General features: G+C 42.5%; 1 protein-coding gene across 7 annotated transcripts in view; it reads right to left on the reverse strand.

The window, feature by feature from the left end:
* Positions 1-22498, reverse strand: part of CLNK (cytokine dependent hematopoietic cell linker) — a 223646-nt gene extending 201148 nt beyond the window's left edge. For 4 of the 7 annotated variants that reach the window (XM_069593264.1, XM_069593260.1, XM_069593261.1 and 1 more), the window contains exons 1-2: positions 22226-22498; positions 6471-6523 (exon numbers count right to left, since the gene is read on the reverse strand). In XM_069593264.1, coding sequence (XP_069449365.1) covers positions 6471-6523; positions 22226-22276 — 104 coding nt within the window. In that variant the 5' untranslated portion in view covers positions 22277-22498. The remainder of the gene's footprint in view (positions 1-6470; positions 6524-22225) is intronic. The other 3 variants (XM_069593262.1, XM_069593263.1, XM_069593259.1) reach the window with 2 other exon arrangements.
* Between the last annotated feature and the right edge of the window lie 4893 nt (positions 22499-27391).

A 27391-nucleotide genomic window follows, 5' to 3' on the forward strand; every position in this document is an offset into this window, starting at 1 on the left:
CTCCGTGACTTTGATAGCACCAGTGGGCGAGCCTGGTTGCCCCGAGAGTTGGTTCGTAATTACTACTGAGTAACTGGGAAGCCAGCCACATTGATTCCCCTGCTGGATGCAAGGCTCTGATCTCAGGATGCCCAAATTGCTGCTTCTCATTTCCCCAAGGTTTGGTGGGATTTACACTTATTAATTCCTGCAAATCAAAACTCAGTTGCTCCCTGAGGTCAAAGGCAGTGGTGTTCACATGTATCGGGAAGGGAAATAATGACCTGGGGTCTACACAAGATTTTATCATTTCATCGTAAAACTGATTATGCCACATCCAATACATATAGAGAGAAATATTTATTGGGACTTCCTGTGTACTAAACTTTGAACTGGACCCTTTCGAGAGAAGCTGATAGCCATTGCCACCCAGTGACGCAGAGAATTTCATCAGGAGAATTCTAAAAGAGAAAATATGCCCATACAAGGAAAGCAGTTATTCAGGTTGGGAATGTGTCCTTGGTGAGATTACACAGGATTATTTTCCTAATCATTGTGTAGCAGCTCAATTTGGCACAAAGATCATGGACTTTGGAGTCAGAGAGATGTGGCTTCAACTGACTCCGAACTGGGTGGTTATCCAAGGTGGCAGATCTTATGTGGCGATATGGGAAGCATGTTTTAGTGCTGAACAGCTAGTCAGCATGGCAGAGATCCTCATGCAAATTGACTAGTAGGGTGCCTGGCCTGTAGGCCCTACTGGCCTGTAGGAATTTTTCTTTCTACCCTTTCATTTTCATAACTAGACAGTTGGTAAAGAATCTGCCTGCGATGCGGGAGACCTGGGTTCGATCCCTGGATTGGGACGATTCCCTGGAGGAGGGCTTGGCAACCCACTCCAGTATTCTTGCCTAGAGAATCCAATGGACAGAGGACCTGATGGGCTGCAGTTCATGAGGTCACAAAGAGTTGGATACGACTGAATGACTAAGCACATATTTTCATAACTAGATGCTGAATTCCAGTGAGTAAATTACTGTGGGAAAGTATCATTATTTTGCTTAATGATTAATGATTGGCATTGACCTGAAGCTGGCTTTGCTGATGTCAGTACAAAGATACCCTTTCTTACAATTTTTAAACTCACTGTATCAGAAGGTAGTGAGCCTTTTATCCTAAGACTATTCAAGAAGAGTCTCTAATTGGGTTTCTTTTGGAGTTGATGAAAATGTTCAGGCATCTGATAAAGGACTTGTATCTATAATGTATAAAGAATATGAAAACACTAAAATTGATTGAGGATGATGGTTGTACAATTCTGTGAATATACTAGAAACCACTGAACACTTTACAGAAAGGAAGAAGCTTTCAAGTGGGAACAATCTAACCAGCCATTCCTGTTCTATTTGTGTATAGGGTCCACTCATCTAAAAATGTATTTCCAGAACAGCAACCCTGAATACTCATTGGAAGGACTGATGCTGGAAATGAAGCTCCAATACTTTGGCCACCTGATGCATAGAGGCCACTCATTGAAAAAGGCCCTGATGCCGGGAAAGATTGAAGGCAGGAGGAGAAGGGAACGGCAGAGGATGAGATGGTTGGATGGCATCACTGACTCAATGGGCTTGAGTTTGGGCAAACTCCGGGAGACAGTGAAGGACAGGGAAGCCTGGCATGCTGCAGTCCATGGGGCTGCAGAGTTGGACATGACTTAGTGACTGAACAACAACAATGGTACAGAACAGAAATAGGTAGAAAAGTTTTGGAGGTAAAGTGATTTTGAATTAACTAAAAGCTGAAATAGGCTTGGTGGTTGGTTTTAAACACAGTATACAGTTCCTAAAGGGGGCTTGCTTGGTGGCTCAGGTGGTAAAAATCTGCCTGCAATGCAGGAGACCTGAGTTTGATCTCCGGGCCGGGAAGATTCCCTGGAGAAGAGAAAGGCTACCCACTCCGGTATTCTTGCCTGGAGAATCCCATGGACAGAGGAGCCTGACATGCCATAGTCCGTGGGATCACAAAGAGCTGGACACAACTGAGTGACTAACACTTTCACTCTTCATAGGTTCTAATAAAGATTATGTGTGCATGCTGAAAAAAAAAAGGAGAGTCTTAATTCTATCTCTTAGAGCTATTACTAATGGGGTTACAACCATATGTGGAAACTTGAGTTCCATACCATTAAGACTCTCTCTTTTAGAGACAAACTTTTTTTAGCCATCGAAACTCATTCCAAAATAGACATGAGAGACAAGTTCCCCAAAGCAAGAAAAAAAATGTAGTAAGTTTCGTTAGCTGATTTGATTGAGCCTGTGTTCTTATGTAATACTAGACTATCACAGAATAATTGTATTACCTGTGATAAGACACCCAATGTCGCATGCTGGGGACCATAGTGAAACAGTCTATTACTCCTAGAGTATAAAGTATTAAGTTAGATCTCAGCAATAAAACTGCCTCATAAAACTTTATAGGTAACCAGTGATATGTCCAAAGCCAAGGTCAAGATAAAACAAACCACCAGATAAAATACAGATCCACCATTTGCTTTCTAAATTCCTTAGGGCTAGCGATTCCAGATATTTTGGAATTTAGAAAAGTAATATTGTGCCTGTATTGAATACTATGTAATATTTACAATAAGTTCTGGAGCAACAGGTAGTCATTAAACACGAAGTGTGTGGGTTTTCACACTAAGTGGGATAAATGAAGAATGTCCATAACTTCACTTCATCGAGGATCAGATTTTGTTCTCACTCTAGTTACCAAAAATTTTCAGTATTTGGAAGCCTCTTGACTTTGGAATTATGGCTATGGGATTGTCGATCTTATTTCAACACAAGCCTTAAAACACTTTGCTTTTGAAGAGAACTTACTAACGTGGGACAATGATTATAACATAAAATAGTATTATTGAACGAATAACTGAAAACAATACAAGTTTTAAAAATAGACTTCCTGAAATTTCCAAATATTTCACAAGACATAGAACAATGAGAAGGATTGGTAACAAAACACGGTTATTTCTGGGTCCTAGGATAATTGGTGATTTTTGTTTTCTTCTTGGTATATTTGTATATTTTCTGAAATTTCCACGGAACTAAGAATCATTTTAAGGGTAAACAAAGTGAGCTTACTGTTACACCCTCTCAGCACATTTCAAAGGGGGCACATTGGGGCTGATTATTCCCTCATTAGTCCCTGATCTGAGTGTTTGAGTTCCCAAAGGAGCTGGGCCAGGGAGGGCATTTTCTTACTGGAAAGGCCTAGAAGTGATCACTCTAATGGTCTCTTCCAGAATATCCAGAACCGCAGCACCACAATTCTTATCTGTTCTGTCCAGAATGATGGAGAGATACTGGAAACCAAATCGGGGACTCCCGTATCCAGCCCCAAGGGTGTCATGAGCAGTGGGCCAATGTGATCAGTCTGCCCTAACTCCACCGGTTTGTTCCAAGGAATGAGGCTTTATGTAGCTTGATTAATTACTAAGGAGTCCAGTTGCAGAGACAGTAAATGTAGAATAGCTTGCTAATTTCAGAAGCAATTTTGAATCAGGACAGCTGGACTCTGTAGCATTTGTGGAGCGTTCCCACCACTTTTACCTAACACTAAAATGCTTTGCTTAATGTATGACTAATGCTCTTGAGGGCAGGGGCTAGACCTTATTCATCTTCATAAGGGAGGGGCCTGGCTCAGTGCCCGGCATAGGATATACTATTCAGTAAATGTTTTTTTTTTTTTTTCTTTAAACTTTTAATTTTATATTGGAGTACAGCTGATTAACAATGTTGTGATAGTTTCAGGTGAACAGTGAAGTGACTCAGCCATAGACATACATGTAACCACTCTCCCACAAACTACCCATCCAGGCTGCCACACAACACCGAGGGGAGTTCCCTGTGCCATACAGTAGATTGCCCATTTTAAATACAGCAGACTGTACATGTCCATCCCAAAGGAGCCTCGTGTTAAATAGCAGAAAAGCAATATAAAGCTTAAATTTACTATCTCAACCATTTGTATACTGTCCAGTCGTGTTAAATATATTCATGCTATTGTGCAACCAAACTTCACAACATTTTGCCAAAGCAAACTCTATATACTTTAAACAGCTACTTATTTGCCCTGCCCCAGTCACTGGCAATGGCCCTTCTACCTTCTACAAGGAGCTCAGCCCAGTGTCCTGTGACAACCTGGGGGGTGGGATGGTGGGGAAGATGGGAGAACAGTTCAGGAGGGATGGGACATATGTATACCTGTGGCTGATTCGTGTTGCTGTGTGGCAGAGGCCAGCACAATATTGTAGAGCACTTGTCCTCCAATAATTATATTTTGTTCTGTACTTATCAAAAACAAATGAGCCAAAAAAAAATAAATACACTCACTGAAGGAATTAAAAAAAAAAGGGAAAGAAATTGACACTAGATGGATGATGCTTGAAGAGATTATATTAAGTGAAACAAGCAATAAAAATCAAGTACAGTAAATGCTTTTGACCCAGCTGATATATTTGAAGGGGAAAGCGTGTGCATATATTTGCACTGTGCATGTATCCATATGTGTGTGGATGTGCATAAATATATAATCTATTTCTATAACATCCTTTCATTTATGTTTATTCATTCTTTGTAAAAATGCCCAGTGGCTCAGAGTAAATAGCTGTAGTTACAAAGGCCATTTAGAATTTCACATTAGAAAATCAGAATTCTAGATTATGGAATTGTAAGATATCTTAGACCAGAATTTTGCAAGCTTAGCTGCAGGTTAGATTCAGTTATGCATTAATAGAACGGCCCACTGTTCAGGTATTCTGATTTCTTTGGTCTGGGGAAAGTTGCTGAAATTTTGTTTGGAGCTTCCTTGATGATTCTAATGGTCAGTCAGATTTAAAATCTACTGCCTTGAACTAACTGGGTTAATGATTTTCAGAGGAAGGCGTGCTCCCTCTAAGGTGCAGCAGAACAAAATCTTGTGTGTATGTACAGTGCGTATGTTTGTGTGTGTGTGTGTGTGTGTGTGTGTGGAGGGAGAGAAGAAAATTTCCATTTCACACTCATGTAACCTTTGATATGTAACCGCCTTCCCCGAGTTGACAAATATTCGAGATACTTCTGCAGGGTACTGCGATAGAGACAGCTCTGTGAACGATGCCTCTACAGTCAGATGCTGCTCAGACTTTAACAAGGTTATATAAATCAACTGGGGATCTTGTGAAAGTACAGATTCAGATTCAGCATCCTTAGAGGAGAAAACTCATGATTATGATGTTATGATGATTTGATTTTTCTGGCCTGTGTATGGGCAGCTTCACATCCAATATGACTCTACAGCTGAACTCAAAAAAACTACCCTTTGGGAAGGTTGATGAGAGCAACTGCTGAGGGACCAAGATCTGGCTAAAAACAAAGCCATCTCAAGTCATGAAAGGCAGACACCAGTCCTATTTAGGAAGGAGATTATTGGCACAGAGCAGAATTGCAGAGAGAAACAGAAGCAAGGACTAAAGGGGAGGGACTCACGACCTCCAAGCCAGATAGATGTCCACAGCAAATATTGCTGAGACTGTCAAAGTAACCCTACTTTGCTGCCCAAGAGGGGTCTAAGTCTCTTGTTGGGCTGTGCTTCTGTGTCACCCTGGTGTCAACCACGTGTCCAGTGCCCACCTGTGATACCAGGCATCATCTGGTTACCATGGGCTACCCCTGGGCAGTCTTCCTCTCCAGGCCAGATCCTTCTTCCCAGGGGAAGGGTTAATATATCCAGGGAGTTATTAACAGGTAAACCTTTCTGAATATTGTATGGCTATAAAACAACAGGGCAAAGCAACGGGTTGATACTAGGTCTCCCTGACCCTGTAATCCTTGTTTTTTTCTCACACGACTGCTCTTTTCACACAGAGGAGAAAAACAGTGCTGCCTCTCCAAAGGCAAAATAAAGCCCGTAAATAAACAAGCAGGTTGATTTTAAAATCAGGGCACCCAATACCCCCAATTTAAAGGACTTTTGTTTTTCATCATAAATATTTCTTACACTTTGGAGGCCTGCTATCTTTTTTACTACCTCCAAAATGGGATGACTTTTTGCTGATGCAGATACACATTGAGACAGTATCCTAAACTAGCCGCAGCATCCGCTCTGGGTGTTCCACAGACAGACAGTTGAATTCCAGGCTCTCCGCTGTGGGAATAAGTGTGCATACTGCGGTTCTGTTAATTCTCATTTCACACCCTGGTGGGAGGTGGATGGGTGGTATTTCTGGATGCCCTCCTGGCATTCCTTTGCTGGGTATCTAGTCTCTGCCTAACCCCACATCCCCAACTGCACTGGGGAAGAACAAGGAACCTCCTGCAGAAATCGCTGAGCAGCCACACATCCTCAAGCCCGGCCTTTCCACGTGGGCACACTGCATCCTTCCGGTAGCTCTCCCCAGCACCCTACTCACGTCCCCGCGGAGGAAACGCGAGATGCGCGCTCGCGGTACTTACGGTCTGTTCATCTTTCTCGGCACCCGGCAAATGAGAGGGATCTTCAACTCAGCCTGCGGAAACAAAAGCAAGCTCATTACTGGGCCTTCCCCATCATGTTTTAATTCTGGTGAACAGGCTCCTGTCGCTTCCTGTTAAAACGGGATACAGGTGGCAGCTTAGAGGAAACGACAGAGAGAGAATCAATCCAGGTTGATAATTGGTTTATTTCAGGAGGGCATGGGGGAGAGGACGTCTTCCCTGACATGCTGTCCTCTTTCTGTCAGTATTCATCCAATCTGCCCCCCGGGGAGCTGGGCTATCCTATCCCGAGCAAGCCTGGTTTTGCCTGACTTGCCATTGCGTGCTTCCCCTGGGCGCCCAGGGCGCATTAGCCCGAGCTCTGCTCTGGGGAGCCCATGTGCGTGCAGAAAGGATGCTTTTCCTTTCAGAGTGTGACTTCGCCATGAAATATTTATTGGGAGTTACATTTATACACCGCTTCATGTAGGGCACCACAGTTTATTTGTGGCTTGTATTTGCTTGCGTTGGAGAGATCATTAGTCCCACTTACCATATAAATCAGCAGCAGAGACCCTGAGAGTATTCAACAACGACTTTACATCCATGATCCCCATTTAGCTGCACAGAGACTCTGGGAGGTATAAAGGATATTACCCATGGGATCAGTTGGGGTTCCAGCAAGAAACAGATGGCACCCTCAAATTGGGTAATTTGAGAACAGTTTAATAAAGAGATGGTTTAAAAGGTCTGGGCAGATTGTAGGGGATCCCAAAGGACCGTGAAGGACCTGAGGGGCTGTGACTGGGCATGTGCCAGGAGGGGTCGAGGGAGCCAGTGGCCACGGGGATCCAGAAGCAGGGCTGATGGGAAAAGAACTGTGACTTTCGGGTGAGGCACTCGCAGGGACTGAGCTGTGGTGGGTGGAACAAAGATCTACATCTCATGGGTCTCCTGCCCTGAATCTCTTCCACTGACCAAACTCAACAGGAAGCCAAGTGTGAGGAGCCATTGATATGACTTCTATCCATCAGCCTCCTAGAGCTCCCAGCTAGTGCAGTGGGGTAGAGGGTGGATTTCACTTTTAAAGAGAATGAGATCCTTGGAGATTAAATTATGCGCCCAAGGTCACCCATCTGCAATAAGAGCCCACATCTACAGGACTCAAGCATTCCATCTTCTAGCAATTCAACCATATTGCCCACTGAGCTTTAGGTACTCCTAGATCATTCTGCCTCCCATATGTCCATCTGTCCATCCACCCATCCATTCATTCATCTATCCAATAGCCATTTACTGAAAACTAACTTTATTCAAATATTGTGCCTTTGCTCCAGGCATGCCTAAAACTCAATATAAGGTAGATTCTATTCTAACTCCCCCTATGATTGTTGTTAGCAAAGTGCTTTGTAAAAACAGGTGCAGATAAAACAGAATGAATTCTGACTCTGTCTTGGACAGCCCAGGGGATCTTCATAAAGGAGACCATACTTGATCTGGATCTTGCAGATTAAGTCATCATCTTCTTGATTTACGGAAGTTGTTCTGGGTAAATGGGGTGCCATGTGCAAGGGTGTGAAGGTATAAGAATATATAGTGTGACACAGAGACTTTGCACAGCTTGATGGGATCACAGAGGCCAGCAGCTTGGATATTGGTAGCATGTGGAAGAGAACCTGGGAAGGTCTACTGGGTTTTGATTGTCAAGGACCATGCACAACAAAGGATGGGATTTGGACTTGAGCTGTGTGATCTTGGACCACTGACTTCAAGAAAGTTACTAAAAAACTGGGACTAAACTCCAGCTCCCCAGATACCCTATGTCCTACCCCACAGCAACCCTCACCCTGTGCTTCTAGGTCAACAAAGGACACAGGGAAAGGGGGGGTTGGCCATTAGGTACTCTGGCCATTCTCTCTGGATGAGTGTGGAGTGTCTAGTTCATGGCCTCTTTGTAAGTAGTTTTGTCCAGTGAGGAAGAGGACTTCATCAATGTAACACAAACAGTGGACGTCAGTTACTGGAAGAGTCCTGGACTGAAAACTGACTTCCAGTGCTGTCATTAACCAGTGCATGACCTTGTAGGAGCACTTGGCCTCTCCTCCTTTATAAATGGGGATGTCCATGTCATCCCTTTCCAGTATTAAGTGTGAAATAAGCTGATGCCTCTGAAAATATCCTACAAACTATAAACATTATGGAAATATGGACGTGCATTCCCTTGCATAACAAAGTAAAGCTTGCAAGTTGTTTTAACATCGGTCATATTATATTTGGACATGTATGGTTATGGACAGGCTTCCTTGGTAGCGCAGCTGGTAAAGAATATGCCTGCAATTCAGGAGACCCTGGTTTGATTCCTGGGTTAGGAAGATCCCTGGAGAAGGGATAAGCTACCCACTCCAGTATTCTTGGGCTTCCCTGGTGGCTCAGATAGTAAAGAATCTACCTGAAATGTGGGAGACCTGAGTTCAATCCCTGGGTTGCTAAGATGCCCTGGAGGAGGGCATAGCAACACAGTCCAGTATTCTTGCTGGAGAATCCCCATGGACAGAGGATCCTGGTGGGATACAGTCCATGGGGTAACAAAGAGTAAGACATGACTGAGTTACTAAGCACAGAGCATGGTTCTAGACATTGATTTTTGGATATTACTATTTAGAGGAATTCAGTGACTTGATTACAGTAATGCACATCAAATTTGTAACCCCTTTTCCACTTTGGGAGCATTTATGATTTTGAATGTCTTGCTTATAATTCCTTCATTCCTTTGAGTGTATTAACCAGGAGTTCAAAGCTATGCTGAAATGAGTCAAAATAAGGCTATCTTTGTGGAGGGTTACCTACCCCTGTGCCTAGCTTTTGGCTTGAGCTTATGTATAGTGTGAAGGAATCACAGATACAGGGTATTTTCCTCTAAAGCTTATATCCTAGGATCAGAGGCCTTGGGGAGGTGGTCAGGAAAGCTCTTTTCCAGCCATCCCCGGTGTAGCCTTGAACAAAGCATTGGAATGTTTTGGACCTCATTGTTTTTTCATCTGAATAATGAAAAGGTTGGGCCCAATAGATCTCTTCCAGCTCAAAGATTCCTTTAGAAAATCCATTAAAAAACTGCAATCCTTCCATACTTGGTGACAAAGAATGGTTTTAAAAAGTTGGAAGTATGTTGTTATGTTTCTCGCGTTTTATTGTCTTCTTTAATAGAGCTCCTTGCAGAGCAAAATTGCAGAAAGACTTCTGACAAAGTGCTAACACTTAGGGCATCAGCGGTGGACAGAGGAGCGGCTGCGGAAGGAATTCTTAGCTTTTGCTTTGTACCTAAACCTTTGAAAATTATGCAGTCTGTAACATCAGTGCTTATTAGGTTTGTATTTTAAAATCTTAATAAAAGTTTAAAAGAGAGATTTTTACTAGCAGCTTTTAAGAAATGTGAGCAATCCATTGTACAAAAAGAATTTTAAAATGTTTTGAAGGGAGCCCAACTTCTCTGGCATTTCAAAAGCAAAACTGGGGTCTTACTGACCCATATCAGAGGACGAGCCAGCCAAGTGGTGCTGTCCACAAGACAGAGTGGATGGCACTCCGTGAGGTGTACAGGGCTGCGCTCTACTCAGAATGTCTAAGCCCCGTCTGAGAGCTCTGAGGTCTTACCTGACCTGAGTCATTTTTGTAAAGGATGTGGTGAGAATGGGATGTGGTGAATCAGACAGAGTTTCATGTCCGTCAGTTCTACAAATGTGACCTATTAAAGACCATGCCCATCCCTTCCCAACATATACAGTTTTTAAAAAGATGGAACGACCACTGAGCATCTACTGTGTGTCCCCAGTTGCTGTCACAGTAACCCCATATGATCTGTATTATCATCCTTATTTTATACAAAACCAAACCAAACATTCATAGGTGGTAGGTAGCCTGCTCTATAAGATAGTTTTGCAAACCATTGGCCTTCAAATGTTTCAGTTAGGTGTTGGGACACCTTGTCTACCTGCTCTGAGCCTCAGTTTGCCTATCTGTAAAATGGGGGTAACATAATAGCTGTCAGTAAGACTATTGTCAGGAAGACACGAGAACAGAAGGTAGCTAAGACATGGAGAAATGGTGATTCACATTAACTTGAACTTTTATAATTAAATGCCCTATGTCACTTTTGGGTTTTAGTCTCCAGAAATAAGAAGTGCTTACCTGCAAATCATGACCACCAGATGAGGGAGGTATGGATTCTTTCTTGGGTTGGCCAAAAAGTTCATTTGGATTTTTCTGTAACATGTTATGGAGACCTGAACAAACTTTTTGGCCAAGGCAATATATTGATGCCTCCAAAAGTCTGAGTCAGTTTTACCAGGCTGGAGTCCAGATATTGGTATTTTTTAAATACCCCAGGCATGTTACCGGGCAGTGAGGCAGAGGAAGTGGATGTAGGATCCTCAGTCCACTCATTCCCATCTTCTCAGCACCCACCACTAGCTAACACTTCTCACTCTTACAGAAAGTACAGTCACCACACTTGATTCTCCTAGGTCCTGCATGCACGCTCAGTCACTGCAGTCGTGTCTAACTCTTTGTGACCCCATGGACTGCCTGCCAGGCTCCTCTGTCCATGGGATCCTTCAAGCAAGAATACTAGAGTGAGTTGCCATGCCCTTCTCCAAGGGACCTTCCCTGACCCAGGGATCAAACCTGTATCTCCTTCACTGTAGGCAGATTCTTTACCCCTGAGCCACAAGGGAAGCCCTCACCCCACCCCCCACCCCCAGCAGTCCTAAGCTCATCCTAAATGGAAACTCAGTAACTCACCGCTCAGCAAGAATCCTCCATATGTTTAGAGTTATTTCTGAATTAATTTCCAGTGAAATGTTGAAAGGAAATCTACTTCTATCTCAACATTTATGACACAGGTCAGAGTGGTAAAGGCCGCCAGGCAGCAACTTCTAAGTCAGGTCTTGTCTGTAGGCAAAGAGGAAGTAAAATCCAAGTCCATACGACCATGGTATGCTTAGTCACTCGGTCGTGTCTGACTCTTGAGAGCCCATGGACTGCAGCCCGCCAGGCTCCTCTATCCATGGGGATTCTCCACGCAAGAATACTGGAGTGGGTTGCCATGCCCTCCTCAGAATTTACTCATGTATTCAGCAAACATTTACTGAGGTCTGCTAAGTGCTGAACATGGTCCAGATACTAGGGATTAGACACTACAGAGCAAGGCTCTGCCCTCATAGCATTTGTCTGCTTTTTCCATAGTACTTCATTTCATTTTTTATTATTGCTTTATTGAGGGATAGTTGCTTTACAACATCGTGCCAGTTTCTGCTGAACAATGAGGTGAATCAGCTGTATGTATACATCCACGTCCTCCCTTCCCCCTCACCTCTCTGTTGTCACAGAGCACTGAGCTGAGCTTCCTGGGCTGTAACAGCAGGTTCCCACTGGGTACCTGTTGGCACACTGTGGTGCGCATAGGTCAACCCCAGTCTCCCAGCTCATCCCTCCTTCCTCCCACCATGTCCACATCTGTTTTCTATGCCTGTGTCTCTATTCCTTCCTTGCAAATAGGTTTATCTGTACTACCTTTCTAGGTTCCACATACGTGCATTAATATACATTATTTGTTTTTCTCTCTCTGACTTCACTCTGTCTGACAGTCTCGAGGTCCATCCATGTCTCCACAAATGACCCAGTTTTGTTCCTTTTTAACGGCCGAGTAATATTCCATTGCATATAAATGCTGCATCTTCCTTTTCATTCCTCTGCGGATGGACATTTAGGCTGTTTCCGTGTCCTGGCTATTGCGACTAGTGCTGCCGTGAACACGTGCACACACGTGTCATTTTGAATGATGGTTTTGTCAGGGTACACGGTCAGTAGTGAAATCGCTTCTGGGTTATACGGTTGTTTTATTTTTACTTTTTAGGAGACCGCCATACTGTTCTCCATAGTGCCATAAATAACTGTAAGGGAGTGAGATTAAAGATGTATATTTATAAATAATAGAGGAACATAAGGAGCTAGTGGGATACAGTGGAGGCATGCCCAGAGGGGATCCACCAGTTCCCTGTGAGTCAGGAAATTCTTCCCAAGGCCCCTAAAATTTTCCTTAGAAATAACCCTGACCCCTACTTGGGACATGATAACGGGAGTGGGGAAGGGTCTCTAGGCTGAGGAACCTTTCCCCACATCCCCCACTGCCACCCCCAGGTCTGCAGATCTTTCTCCAGGAATCTCCAGGATCTAGAGGTGATCTGAGATTCTGAGATAAAATAGCATCATTAGATACTTGCCTTCATTCAGGCACCTTGAGAGGCTGCAGCACCCCAGAAATGAGGAAATTTCATCGCATTTTGTGCATTCATTTTCTATAGGAACTGGGGCATTGATTTCAGTTTCTCTTCCCAGTTAGCCACAGAAATAAAGCCAAAGCGTGGCTCTTGCTGAAAGGGAAGTGAAGCTCCAGTGCCATCTGTCAGTCACAGCAGGGCGCTTATTACAAATGGTGCTAACATGTCCAGAGTTGGTTCTGCCATGGGGATGCTGCCTGCATCCTGCCTGTACCAAGAGACTGTACCCGGCTTCCTAGGTCCCGTGGTCAGAAACAGTCTGAGCAGGAAGAGACCCTAGGCCCTCTGGGAATCCACAGGAAGAAGATACCTTTTTCCTTTTTCATGATGCCTGTTTATTTCTCCAACTGCATTAAGAGGTAGAGGCCAATACAGGGCTAATCATAAATGCCACGCCGAGTGCTAGAATTGCCTGAATGTACACCAGGCTCCAAAGCCTAAGAGAAAGGGCTGGAATTTGCTCGCCATTAATTTATTTTGCCATGTGCATCTATGCTTTCATTTCAGTAATACAGTTCCCCTGGGGTTTACAGACCCCTAAGCTTCTGGGGTGCCCTGGTAGTCCAAAATGAACCTGTTTGAGAAATAGCTGTTCCATCATATCCTGCCCTCCCTATAAGTCTCTTTCACCTCCCTCAAGGTATAAAGAGGGCCATGTCAAGAGAGGTACATGGCTTGACTGGGATTCTGAGAGTAAAGGGGTTCCTACCCTAGTCATCCATTTGGGCCATTAATCCCACCATTTTGGAGATGATCCCAAAGATTTGCTCACTTTGTAGGTTGAAAAGTATTTTGTAAAGGTAATGGATTTGATGGTTAAAGCACATCAATATTTCAGAAAAAAACTGAAATTAAAGAAACAAGATTCTATAGACTAGGAGCATGCTTAAGACCTCCAAAAGAATGTACATTAAATTTGGGCATTAAAACCAGAAAAGCTACTTCTGAGCTTGTAACCCACCTAGGGTCTCAGTGGATGTGTTAGGAAGGAAAGAATTGCTTTATAAATAGATGGAATTTGGAGGAGAATCTTAATCCCAAAATAATTAATACCCTTATGGTATCATAAGCAGTTTAAATAATTGGAAACATGTAAAGTAACAAATCACATTTCCTTGTTATCCAGAACTCTTGTTCTCCACTGGGAGTTCACCCATGCTACCAAACTGAGACATTTTTATCATAAATACTTCTGCTGCATTTCAACCTGATCTGAAATTAATATTTCATGAAGGGAAAACAATGCTTTTGCAGTAAGGACATTTTTTTTTTTTGCTCTCAAGTATTTCTCAGTTATTCCTCAAAGATGAAGCTTATAAAAATACTAGCCTCTGTTTATTGCAAAGTTTAAGAAACATAGTTGTAATAATGATAAGGTACTTAAATAGATATAGGAAATGACCAGAAGCAAGCTAAGAATTGCTGAAGAGGATGTTAGAATCAGTCATAAAGGTAAGGTGTGTAACTGCAACCAAAACTGGGTCAAGGCTGGAGGAACAGGTCTAAATTAAAAGTGGATGCTTTTTCTCATTAAAGCAAGAAAAGAAATGAATATAAAATAAAGGCAACCTTCATCTAATTCCTTATACAATCACACCCAATATACATAAAGTGATGGCTGTTATTTGGAGTTGAAGGAGGGTGTGACATGTGGACATTTGTATATTTTGTGAAGAGGGGCAGGAAGTGTGTGTGTGTGTGTGTGTGTGTGTGTGCATGGTGCACAAATTTTGAGCAAACATATTGAAATCAAGATGTCTCAGATGCAGATATTCATTTATTTGGTCCCAACCGTATGTAATTTTCCTCTATTTTCATATCACAAATGAGAAAGTTACATTTTAAAGGTACACATAGTTAGAGAAAGATATATGCTGATTGGATTTCTAATTCTATGTCCTGGTCAGGACAATCAGCTAAATTTAATTTAACTTTTAATTTTATTGGATTTTCGATGAATGGAGGCATTTGAAGTCAAGTGGATTGCTATTATAGATTTTTTTTAAAAAGAGTATGGGAGATTGCTTTCCTAGTTTTTCTATTAAGTATGGACATATTTTTACAAAGATTTTGCAACTGTCTTGATAACAAATAATTCCCTTCAATATCTTAAGGCCATGTTCATGTGTACCCATTTTTTATTTTAAGTGATTTTGAAAACACCCTTAATGAACTGGGTGCAGTCTATTGCTTTGGAATTTATTCCTGTTAGTGCTTTTGGTTTTCAAAGCCATCTCTTTTTCTCTTCTGCGGAAAGAGTTCCTTCTTTTTCCAGTAGCAAAATTAGTAAGATTTTCCCCTGCCCCGCTTTCCCTTACTTTGTAATAAATGGCCTCTTATCCTCTCTTCTCCTCATTCACTCATTTTGCTTTCACGTATTCCCCTCTCCCATTTGTCCTCCTTTTTCCTCAACTTCCTCCTCCTTTCCCTCCACCCTTCCCCTTTCTGCCCTTTTCTCCTTAATATTATTTCACTGTTCAGATAAAATGGAACTAGAGCAAAATAAAATGCAGATTTTCAGGAGCCTAGTTTGGTGTTTTCTTATTTTTTCTAAGTTTACTTGTTGACCCCGCTCCTTTTCTCATTTGGCACTCAGAGATGATGCTGGAAACACACTGACCAGGGGCAGGCACTGCCAGGCCTGGGTTCCCGGGTGGCTCAGTGAAAAACAATCCCCCTGCAATGCAGGAGGCACAAATTCGATCCCTGGGTTGGGAAGATACCCCTGTAGAAGGAAGTGGCAACGCACTCCAGTATTCTGGCATGGAAAATCCCACGGGCAGAGGAGCCTGGTGGGATACAGTCTTTGAGGTTGCAAAGGAGTCTGACATGACTTAGTGACTAAACAACAACTGCAGGCCCAGATTAATCCCAGCTGTGATGAATTCTCCACTGATTGATTAATGCATTAGGGCAGAACCAAAGGCAAATTTTGGGAAAAAGAAAGATGTAAGAAAATAAACTGAGATTTAGGGATGGGCCTATCTATTTATCTGTCAATCAGAACATACAGGACAGTGGACCTCCCACAGATGTTTCGTGTCCAATGGTGAAAGCATTGTTATTCTGCAAGCACTCATTTGTTAGACACCTGCTATATGCTAGTCATCTCTGAGGACCTGTTTCACCATAATGACTTCAAAGAAGTTTGAAGGAAACCTAAAAATACATGAAGAGGCCTAAAAAGCCAGTATTCCCTGATGGCTCAGGCAGTAAAGAATCCGCCTGCAATGTGGGGGACCTGGCTTCACTCCCTGGTTGGGAAGATCCCCTGGAGAAGGAAATGGCAACCCACTGCAGTATTCTAGCCTGGAGAATTCCCTGGACAGAGGAGCCTGGCGGGCTACCGTCCATGGGGTTGCAAAGAGTTGGACAGGACTGAGGGACTTTCACTTTCACTTTCGAGAGTAATATAATCTAATAATAATGATAATGTTGATGATGATACTATTTACTGAATGCCAGAACCCTATTCAGGGCATCCTGTGTAATTTAGACTCCATTGTAAGGCAACAATCTGAGTGACCCAGATTTTTCAGTATTGAACCATTCTGTCATTGTGTTCAGCATGAGTCCTCTTGAGCCAAATCTGTCCAGCAGACACATTCACAATATGGATTCAGATGAGACCATCACTTAATTTGTGACTTCAAATGCATTTAGAACTTAACTCCTGAACTGAACTTCCTCCATGTAATTAAGGTTTTCTTTATCCCCTTTTCTATTCAGGATTACTTCCCTAGCCAGGGGCAAGTCAGGTCTCTAAGTCCAGGTCTGCCAGATAGCACAATGAATTGTACAACTTGAGCTTCTATATCTCTCTTCTGAAAAAAATGGGGATATAAGACCTCATGATCATGGAAGTGAAAGTATTTTGTAAACTATTAACTGTTAGGCAAATCTAGTTCAACAAGTAACTACTGAGCAATTTCTATGTACCATGAAGAATACTGAGGATATAAAATTGACAAGGAAAGTATTCTAAAGGAATTGGCATCATTTTTTCATTAAACCTTTGTGTTTTCAGGGGATAAGTACATTTGGGGAGTTGGAAGATACTCCTAAGGCTTTGATAAATGGCCGATTAAAATAAATGCAAAAATGACGAGATTACCTTTCTGTAGAAATCAGCTTATAATAAGACTTCTTTAGGTCAACATTCTTAGAGACCCAAACTCCCAAAGATTCTAATGACAGTTTGTCCAAATATAAAATAACTCATGATAACAGTGCTAAAAATGATAATGTAGCCACTCTCATTTATATTTCACTTCATACTTGTTAGACACTATAGTATGTAAATTTTACATCTCATTTCTCACCACACATTCAGAAGTTAGGTATTGCCAATTCCAATTTGTAAATAATAGCCTAAGTTTCTGAGAAGTTAAATAGCTTGTCTAACATCATCCTGCTAGGAAGGAAAGGTTTGAACTAAAACCCAGGCTATCTATTTCTCAACAGATGGATGGGGTGGTTTAGTAGGGAGAACTTGGGAACAGAAATAGGAGTCTGGGATGAGCAGAGTGTGGAGGGACTCTGGGAGGGTACCAGAGAGAGATGGAGCTGGCCAGCAGATCCCTAGACTTGCCCAGCTCTATGAATATTCATAAGTAGCCATGGGGTGGGGGGTAGGGCACAGACTGACTCCTAGGTGCCTATCAAGTCATTAGATCATCAGTAGCTGGGCAAATCCAGCTACTGTAATGACACAGCTCGGACTCTGCGCTCATCAAGCTAGCTCCTGACAGTTATTTGATATCTCGTGTAGATTTACTTGCTGGGAGGGAACTTACAACTTGAATACACCCTTCACACTTGAACAAAGTCACAGAAGATGGATGTATGGGCCAGAACACCAGAGTGAGACAATGCCCTCAAGCCCTGTTAACTCAGAGTGCCTTGTATAAAATTAGTCTTCTGAATCTGCTGATTTGATGATGAAACATGGGGCCTTGGGTGCCCTGTAAAGGCAGATGTTGGGCTTGACTACTGGCCACCCTTCATCTTTACCTCTTGCTAGAATCAACAGAGAAGACATCACAATAAGGGCTGTGCCCTCAAACACATGGCTACTGAATTGCCATGTTATGTCCAGACCTTTTGGCTCATCTTAATTCTCAGGCTTAGATGTTTGGAAAGCAATGTTTCAGTGAGCATCACCAATGAAGTACAAAAATCCAAACTCACACACATATTTTACTATTGCTAATGGTATATCTGGGAGTCCTAAAATGCTACTGGTTAGTTGGAAGGAAAGTGATGCCATGATCATGACCCTGAACACATTCAGCAGGGCCCTGATGGCGTGCAGTGCAAAGAGCAGGAGCTTGGGATTTCAACAGACGTGGCTCCTCTTTCTGCTGTGAAATGGACAATGTATGGAGTCTCTCTGAACCTTGGTATCCTCTTGTACAGAGTGAGAACTAATTTATCTACTAAAACAGTGGAAAACAGTGAGTATTCATTGCCCAGAACACAGCAGGCATTCAAATGGCAATTTTTCTGGTCACTGGTATTTGGAGAACATGGTTAAAATTAAACTGATTAACCTTAGTTTTGAATAAACATGGTGATGATTCCCAAAGTATTCTGTCTGCAAAAGTAACAAAAATAGCAAAATTTCTATGATTACTGTTTCCCGTAATTCTGGTCTTCATGATCATTTTTCTTTATCAAGCCACTCCTATCTAACCTGTATAATCTGATGTTTCTCAGCCTTATTGGTAAGTTACTTCGCCAAATTGCTGAAAGTTTTGTTCAATCTGTTAAAAATCTTAAATCTGACTTAGATTTAACTATTTATCTCTATTCAATAATTTAACTCCTTTGAACATTTTTCTCATGCTAGGAAGCGTAGGCACAGCCTGGAGCAACCGTCTAGAACTCAAGTCTTGGTGGACCTTGGCGATTGCCTACGAGGGTGAGCCTGACTGCTTTGTGTGATGGCATTTGTAAAATGTTATTTCCAGTACTAGCTCAGCTACCTGTTGTGATGTGGCAGCAACACTAAACAGTTGCCATTTATCTGTTTCCTGAATGTCTCCTCTGTGTCAGACACAATATATGCCTTCACTTTCATCCTCATAGCAACCTCTAGTGTGTACTAACCCACACTGTTTCAAACTACATAATACAAACAACAGCTAACCAAAACTCAGAGAGATTGAGTCATTTACCCCCAAATACATATTTAAATCACACACCGCATTCATATTCACTTTGGCTGATCTCAAAGCCTCTTTTCCATATCACCATACTGTCCATCCTCATCAACTTTTTGAGCCTCAGTTTCAACATCTAACATTGCCCTGCCTACTTTGTTAAGTTGTTAAGATCATTAAATTTAAAAAAGAAAAAGTGCCCAAGGACTCTGCTGATTCTATGAGGCTATGCAACTGTGGTATATTACTATTCTCTAATGAGATTATTAAAATAAAATATTCATAAAATTTTCTATATTAATAAATTTCATGCTGATTGTGAGCATGTTTTAAGCATAAGGCCAGAGCTGATGTGGGGTAAGGAAGAGAGTAAGGGAGAAAAAAAAAACCATTTATTGAGCACATACTTAATCGTCATTACTTAGTTGCTCAGTCATGTCTGCCTCTTTGCAACCCCATGAACTACAACATGCCAGGCTTCCCTTTCACTATCTCCCAGAGTTTGCTCAAACTAGTGCATTGAGTCAATGATCCCATCCAATCATCTTATTCTCTGGTGTCTCCTCCTCCTGCCCTCAATTTTCAACATCCGAGTCTTTTCCAATGAGAAAGAGAAAACAACAACAACATTTATTGAACACATACTAAGTATTGTTTGCCAAAATGTTTGGATTTTTCAGTTACATCTTATGGAAACACTCAAATGAACTTCTTGGCCAACCCGATATTGATATATGCTGTATGTTATTTAATATGCATATCATATTATAGAGGCTAAAAAAAGTTGTCAGTACTAGTGATATACTCTTGCTCCATTATAAAGATGTAGGACTGGAGGGAATAAAGTAGCATATCTGGTCAAGCTGTGGAATTTGGATCCTGATCAACTTACTCAGAAGTAAAATCCTACAGTCTTTTCAAGAGAGCACCTGACTTATGGCAAAGTGAGCTAGAGACAGGTTCCTGGGCATTAAGCCAGGGTTGGCCAGGTGGTACAGAAAACCACAATCTTTGGTTTTAGAATGGAGTTGTTCATAAAATCATCTGAAAGAGCTCCTTGGAGAAAAGAAAAGCAATGTCACCATTAAGAGGGCTGGGGTAAGGATGTCCCAGGTGGTTAAGAACCTACCTGTCAATGCCAAGGACATGAGCTTGGTCCTTGGTCTGGGAAGATTCCACATGCCATGGGGCATCTGAGCCTGTATGCCACAACTATTGAGCGTGGAGTCCTACTGAGGTTGTGCTCCCCAGCAAGAGAAGCCCCTGTAATGAGAAGCCTGCACACTGCAATGAAGAGTGGCCACTTGCTGCAACTAGAGAAAGCCTGTGCACAGCAACAAAGGCCCAGTAGAGACAAAAATAATAATAACTAATTAATTAATTAAAAAGAGGGCTTAAAAAACCACTCTAGGAATGGACTCAGTGTGAGCTCTATGATGCTGCAAAGGAACAGTAGCCACCTTTTATATCAGCCAGAATCAGGTGCAAATCAGGGTAGTTTTCTATTCTGTTACTGATATTAGTGATGGGACAACTTTGGATATTAACTTGGCCACTCAAGTTCTTCATCTGTAGACCAGGCAAAACAATATCTAACTCTCAAGCTTGGGTGTAAGGATTAAGTGAGTTAATGCATATAGACTGGTTCACTTAGTTGCTAAGTCATGTCCGATTCTTTATGACCCCATGGACTGTAGCCCACCAGGCTTCTCTGTCCAAGGGATTCTCCAGGTAAGAATACTGGAGTGGATTGCCATAGACTGGTTGGTAAGAGATAAATAAACCCCAGTTAACCTTCTTGCTTTTCTAGGGCATATTTTATCTTAAGTTTCTTGGATAATTTCTGAAACTTTATTCTTTCTCTGCTGACCTTTGCCTAACTTACAACTGACTTTTTGATTTTTGAGATAACTGTTCCTAGCCTACAACTGACTTTCTGATTTTTGACATAACTGTTCCCTGTGGTCTGCGTGGTTCTTGAAGATCCAAGGGAACAGCATTGAGAGGTCATGCTGCAATAGAGGGGCTTCCCAGCTGGCGTTAAAGGATCCACCTGCCAACGCAGGAGAGATGTAAGAGATGATGGTTTGATCCCTGGGTGGGAAAGACCCCCTGGAGGAGGGCATGGAAACCCAGTCCAGTATTCTTACCTGGAGAATCCCATGGACAGAAGAGCCTGGTGGGCTATGGTCCATAGAGTTGCAAAGAGTCGAACATGACTGAAACAATTTAGCATGCACACACACCACAATAAAGAGAGATAATTAGGTAAGTAAATGGGTACATCCTAGTGAAATCAGTACTGATGGAGTCCAGCTACATCAGTATCCTTTAAAGTATAGACACTTTGATGACACATTCTCTTTTCTGTCTTATTCTAACTCTATCATTTGTTTATCTCTAAGAAGAAGAAACATCTAGAAGAGATGCCTCCTGGCACCCACAGAGGGTGGGCTTTTCGCTCCAACTTCACTCTCCCTCTTGAGCTCCTTGCCCCTGGAGAGGGAAGACAATGAGCATGATTGCATAGTCCACACTCCTTGAGCCCAACACAGAAAAAAAAAAAAAAAAAAACAACCCACTTCAATTTAGAACATTTCAGAAATATTCACCCACAGAGGCTCCAGGAGTTAACTTCTACTTTCAATGGCCTACTTTGAATGGAGGTTGCCTTTCCAGGTGGCTGTTGTCATGAACATCAGTCAAGAAAGCTGGTGACCAGCCTGACCTTAAATCTGAGTCACCAACAGTCAGGAGAAGATTGAAAACGTTTCATCTTTAAATTTTTGTGGGTCAGTATCTCAATTCTCTCTTCCAGCAAAGAAAGGGATCTTTAAAAACCGATCAAGGGAGCTGGTTTCTTTTCTCCCTTTCTATGCTTTATAGACGGCCCAGCATTCATGTTAGAAAACACCTTTTATTCTTGCTGTCAGCTCTCTCTCTCTCTTTTTTTTCATTTTTATTTTTACTTTATTTTACTTTACAATACTGTATTGGTTTTGCCATACATTGACATGAATCCACCACGGGTGTACATGAGTTCCCAAACATGAACCCCCCTCCTACCTCCCACCCCATATCATCTCTCTGGATCATCCCCGTGCACCAGCCCCAAGCATCCTGTATCCTGCATCAAACATAGACTGGCCATTTGTTTTTTACATGATAGTATACATGTTTCAATGCCATTCTCACAGTCAGCTCTCTCTTAATGGTCCTCTATGACAGTGAGATGAGGCTGGCCTACAAGGTTTACCTGAGCAGTGTTGGGAGTGCAAACAGCCTTGTGCTGAGATGTCCCTTGCATGAGGGGTCCGTGAGGGCATTACGGAGAACTCCAGGAGCCAGTAATCCAGGAGGCAGGGGGTTCAAATATTCTCAATGTTCAGCAGTGTCCTTCAGCAGAACTCTCTTCCTAGGTCCGTTTAGGTTTGGTTTCCTGTGAAATGCAGCCGCAGAGCTTGGGTGGTGTGACCTGTGTAGGGCTGGGACTTCCTTTTCTTGAGTTCAGTGCAGTAAATGAAGCTATAGGAGGCTGAGGTCTCCAACCCGAAGGGTGTCCTTAAAGACTCATGAGGTCCTCATGTGGCACTTTGAAATTACCAGAACATCTGGAAACATTGCTGAGTAACATGGAAGCATGTGGGTTTATATGTACATGAAACGCTGATTTGGCATCAGTAGCTCAGCTGGTAAAGAATCTGCCTGCAAGGCAGGAGACCCCAGTTCAATTCCTGAGTCAGGAAGATCCACTGGAGAAGGGATAGGCTACTCACTCCAGTATTCTTGGGCTTCCCTGGCAGCTCAGATGGAAAAGAATCTGCCTGTAATGCGGGAGATGTGGATTCGATCCCGGGTTGGCAAGATCCCCTGGAGGAGGGCATTGCCACTCCAGTATTCTTGCCTGAAGAATCCCCAGGGATAGAGGAGCCTGGCTGGCTTCAGTCCATGAGGTCACAAAGAGTCGGACATGACTGAGTGACTAAGCACACAGCTCAGGAACATTGATTTATCTTGTGACATGATGTTGCTGATGGCTTCCTGAGACATCCCCTCTTCCCCGGGCAAGGCATATGGACTGAACCCTTCAGGTATGATGTAGAGAAAGAGGAGTCTGGTCTTTTTCTTGCTGTACTAAATATTTAGTTATGTGATCTTGGACAAGTCACAGTTTATTTCTCAACCAGTTTCCCTGTCTATGATTGAGGAATAGTAATGTTTATCTTTTAGAGATATTCCAAGAAATGAATGGAATGATTTTCATTTGTTCAATAAATGCATGGGGAAAGTTTGGGGAACATAGTAGTTGCTTAGTATATTTTGATTTTGTTCTACCTTAATCTGAGTTCATTTAGACTGACAGCAAGTCCTTGTAAAGTGCCTGCTGTTCGCTTGGTGCTCACCACTCGATACTCTAGTTTTATAGAAATTGATGTTTTATATAAAATGATGTTGAATTCCATCATTATTTAAAATATACTCAAAGGTATAGAAGTTTATATTTTCAGAGATACATAACTCTGATTTTGACTTGCCATACACTCCAAAGGTGATGCCAAGGTAAGTCCTTATCATGCATCATGCTCAGTCATGTCCAGCTCTTTGAGGGCCCATGGACTGTAGCCCACCAGGCTCCCCTGCCCAGGGAATTCTCCAGGCAAGAATACTGGCGTGAGGTACCAATTTTTACTCCAGGGGACCTTCCCTATCCAGGGATCAAACCCACGTCTCTTGCATCTTCAGCACTGGCAGGCAGGTTCTTTCGCACTAGCATCACTTGGGAAGCCCCAAGCACTGGTTAGTGTTACTGATATGCCAGGTACTGTCCTGAGCAATTTGGAGACATTATTCTACTAAATCTTCCTGATAGTCAGGTAAGGAAAATCTGTTTAAATCCCTTTGTTATTGTGAAAACTGAAGCCTAGAGAGATTCCGTAATCTATCCACCTAATCAGTTAGCTTTTGCTGCGTTAGGGGCTCCAAGCAATAACCATTCATTTAGTTTGCTGTTGTGTGGGTCGCTTTGTCGGTAGTTTGGGCTGGACCTGCGTTCACTTCCTGGGGCTGTGATAACAAAGTTCCCCAAAGTGGGTGCTAAAACAATGGAAATGCATTGTCTCCCAGTTTTGGAGGCTGGAGTCGGAATCCAGGTGTTGGCAGAGGTGGTTTCTTCCAAGGGACATGAGGTAAGGATAAATGATCGTCATGTGTATACAGAACTCTTGCTGTGTCCATGTTCACATATTTCCTTTTTTTTAAGTGCACCAATCATGTCTAATTAAGTCCCATCCTGATGACCTCATTTTAAGAGCCTACTCATTGGAAAAGACCCTGATGCTGGGAAAGATTGAAGGCAGGAGGAGAAGGGGACATTAGAGGATGAAATGGTTGGATGGCATTATTGACTCAATGGACATGAGTTTAAGCAAACTCTGGGAGAGGATGAAGGACAGGGAAGCCTGGAGCGCTGTAGTCCATGGGGTCACAAAGAATTGGACATGACTTAGCAACTGAACAGCAGCACTTCTTAAAAGACCTTTTTCCAGGTAAGATTATATTCTGAGACACTGGAAGTTAGCAATTTAATATACAAATTTGGGGAGGTGGACACAACCAGGACAATCTGACCATGAGGTACCTGCTGGTGGGTTGGCAGGCAGCTGGGTGATGTAGAAATGTCCCCTTCGTGTTTCTGTCAGTTGTCAGGAGTTCTCCTTTTCAAGGCTTCTCATCATCCAGCAGGCTAGCTAGGACTCATCCACCCCCCATGTGCCCTGGGCCCCAAGTGCAGCAAGAATGGGAAAGTCTCAGTAATCAAGCCTTTTCTGAGATGCTGCTTGCATCCTGCTTACTATGGCTTCATTAGCCAAAGCTAAACACACGGCCAAATCCAAAGGAGTGTGGGAGAAGATCACATGAGGGGTAGAAACAGAAAGGAGAGCATTGTGCCTATATTTGCATCAAGTTAGTGGCTGGACTGCAATGGGAACCCCTGTCTATGAAACTCCCTGCTTCATGTCAAACAATAGAAAACAGTTTGGTACAGTGAAAATATGGCTAATACTGGAGGTGATATTTATAGCTTTTCAGCAATTTCATTTATTCATTCGTTAGTTCATCATCCATCCCTTAGCTATTGAATATTTACTATGTGCCAAACAGTCCATTAGGTGCTGAAAATACAGTTTGGTGAAAGATAAGCTAATCTTGTCTTCCTGGAACTTTCAGGTCAGAGGAAGAGAAAATAAATGAGTGGACTTCACAAATATCTATAAAAGTGCAACTTGTGATAAATGCAATGAAATGACCTAAGCAGACATCCATTCAGGTAGCAACACTTCTTGACCTCCCCTACCTGCTATTTGCCAGACACTGGCTAGATGTGGGATACAGAGGTGAAAAAGAAAAATCTTGTTCCTACCCTTATGGAGCTTAAAATCCAATGGATTAGAGACACATTGAACACAAAATAAAGATCAGGGTGATGCCCCTCTGAGACAGAAACAAAGAAAGCCCTTTGGTGCACTAGAAGAAAATATACTCTAGTCTGGATTCAGGAATGACTTTCCTTGGGAGGAGGAGTGATGCTAAAGTCAGGGCCTCTGAGATGAGTTGGATTTGCTAGAACAAAAGGGAAAAGGAGGAGGGGAGAGGAAGGGAAGGAAGCAGGAACGAAGAAAGAATGGAGGTCAGAAGGGAAGAGGAGGGGAGGGAGGAAGAGCAAATCTAATGTCAGGAAGAAGAGTCAAGGTCAAAAGAATTGTGTGACTAAATGCCTGGGTGGAAGAGACAGAGGAGCTCAGTGGGGGAACCTGGAAAAGCAAAAGGGGCTTGGAATGCTAAGGACAAAGTGTGATACAGACATAGCTGGGTGAACAAGGAAAATTCTCTTTGAGCCTGAGCCCAGCTACCCACAAGTTCCAACCCATCTCCCCCTCTTTCCTGTTATCTATATCCTACATTCCATGGTCAAAAGAATCTCTCATATTGATTTTCTTCTTTTTAAATTAACTAATTTTAAATTTAAGTTTTTCATTTTATATTGGGGTATAACCACTTAGCAATGTTGTGATAGCTTCGGGTGCACAGTGAAGGGACTCAGCCATACATACACATGTATCCATTATCCCCCAAACTCCGCTCTCATCCAGGCTGCAAACTTAACATTGAACAGAGTTCCCTGTGCTATGCAGCAGGTCCTTGTTGGTTATCCATTTTAAATCTAGCAGTGTGTATGTGCAACTCCCTAACGACACCTTCCCCCTGGCCTTCCCACCTGGTAACCATAAGTCGTGGTACATATATACCATGGAATATTACTCAACCATTAAAAATGATGAAATAATGTCATTTGAAGCAACATGGATGGATCTAGAGATTGTCGTACTGAGTAAAGTACCAGACAGAAAAACCAGACAGAAAAAGAGAAATATCATATGCCATCCCTTACATGTGGAATCTAAAAAAGAAATGATACAAACGAATTTATTTACAAAACAGAACCATTTAGAGAATGACTCTTCTTCTGTTTGGATAAGAGTTGCTTTTGTATTAATTCCTTTATGAATCCTTATCTCTTGTCCACCACACTCTACCCCTCAACCAGTTTATTGGGTCCATGGTCCCTGAGGGTATTAGGAAAATCTAGAGGAGTTTGGGTTTGACAGCCAGATCACAATTACCCAAATGCACCCCTGAAAGACTAGCTGGCTTGGGGCAAAGACTTGACAGTTCTGAGTCTCACATGTAAAATGAGGGTGGTCATGCTTACCTGGAGGGATGATGCGAGGTCAGATTACTTATCTCCTGTGTGCGGTACTGCACCTGGCATCTAATTAACCTTGGGTGTTTTGGTTTCACCTGGGGTCTCTCACAGTGCCACTAAAGCAGAACACGGGGCCACCAGCAATGCTAGCTGATGGATAAGTGGCCCCCGATGTGTGCAAGTAGAGAATCCAGAATGGGTGCAGAGTCGCCTGTAAGTCTGAGTAGGACAATCCTATGTCAGCACTTGATAAGGTGAGTTTGTGTATGCTCAGTCACTTCAGTGAAGTCTGACTCTTCACAACCCCATGGACTATAACCCATCAGCCTCCTCCATCCACAGGATTCTCCAGGCAAGAATACTGGAGCAGGTTGCCATGCCCTCCTCCAGGGGATCTTCCTGACCCAGGGATCAAACCTGTGTCTCCTGTGTCTAGTGCATTGAAGGCAGATTCTTCACCCACTGAGCCAGCAGGGAAGCCCACTGTGAGTTTATCCAGTCTTTACTTTCTAGGTAGTCCATTCAAGCTATGATGCCTTTGGGTAGATCACAAGAAAGACTTACAGAAAAAACAAAACAAAATCCTACAAAAAAAGCAGGATTTTTTTTTTTTGCATATTATTTTTTTAATTTTTATATTTTTTACTTTACAATATT

Source organism: Ovis canadensis, chromosome 6 (genome assembly GCF_042477335.2).
Source record: "Ovis canadensis isolate MfBH-ARS-UI-01 breed Bighorn chromosome 6, ARS-UI_OviCan_v2, whole genome shotgun sequence".
Taxonomy (NCBI): domain Eukaryota; kingdom Metazoa; phylum Chordata; class Mammalia; order Artiodactyla; family Bovidae; genus Ovis; species Ovis canadensis.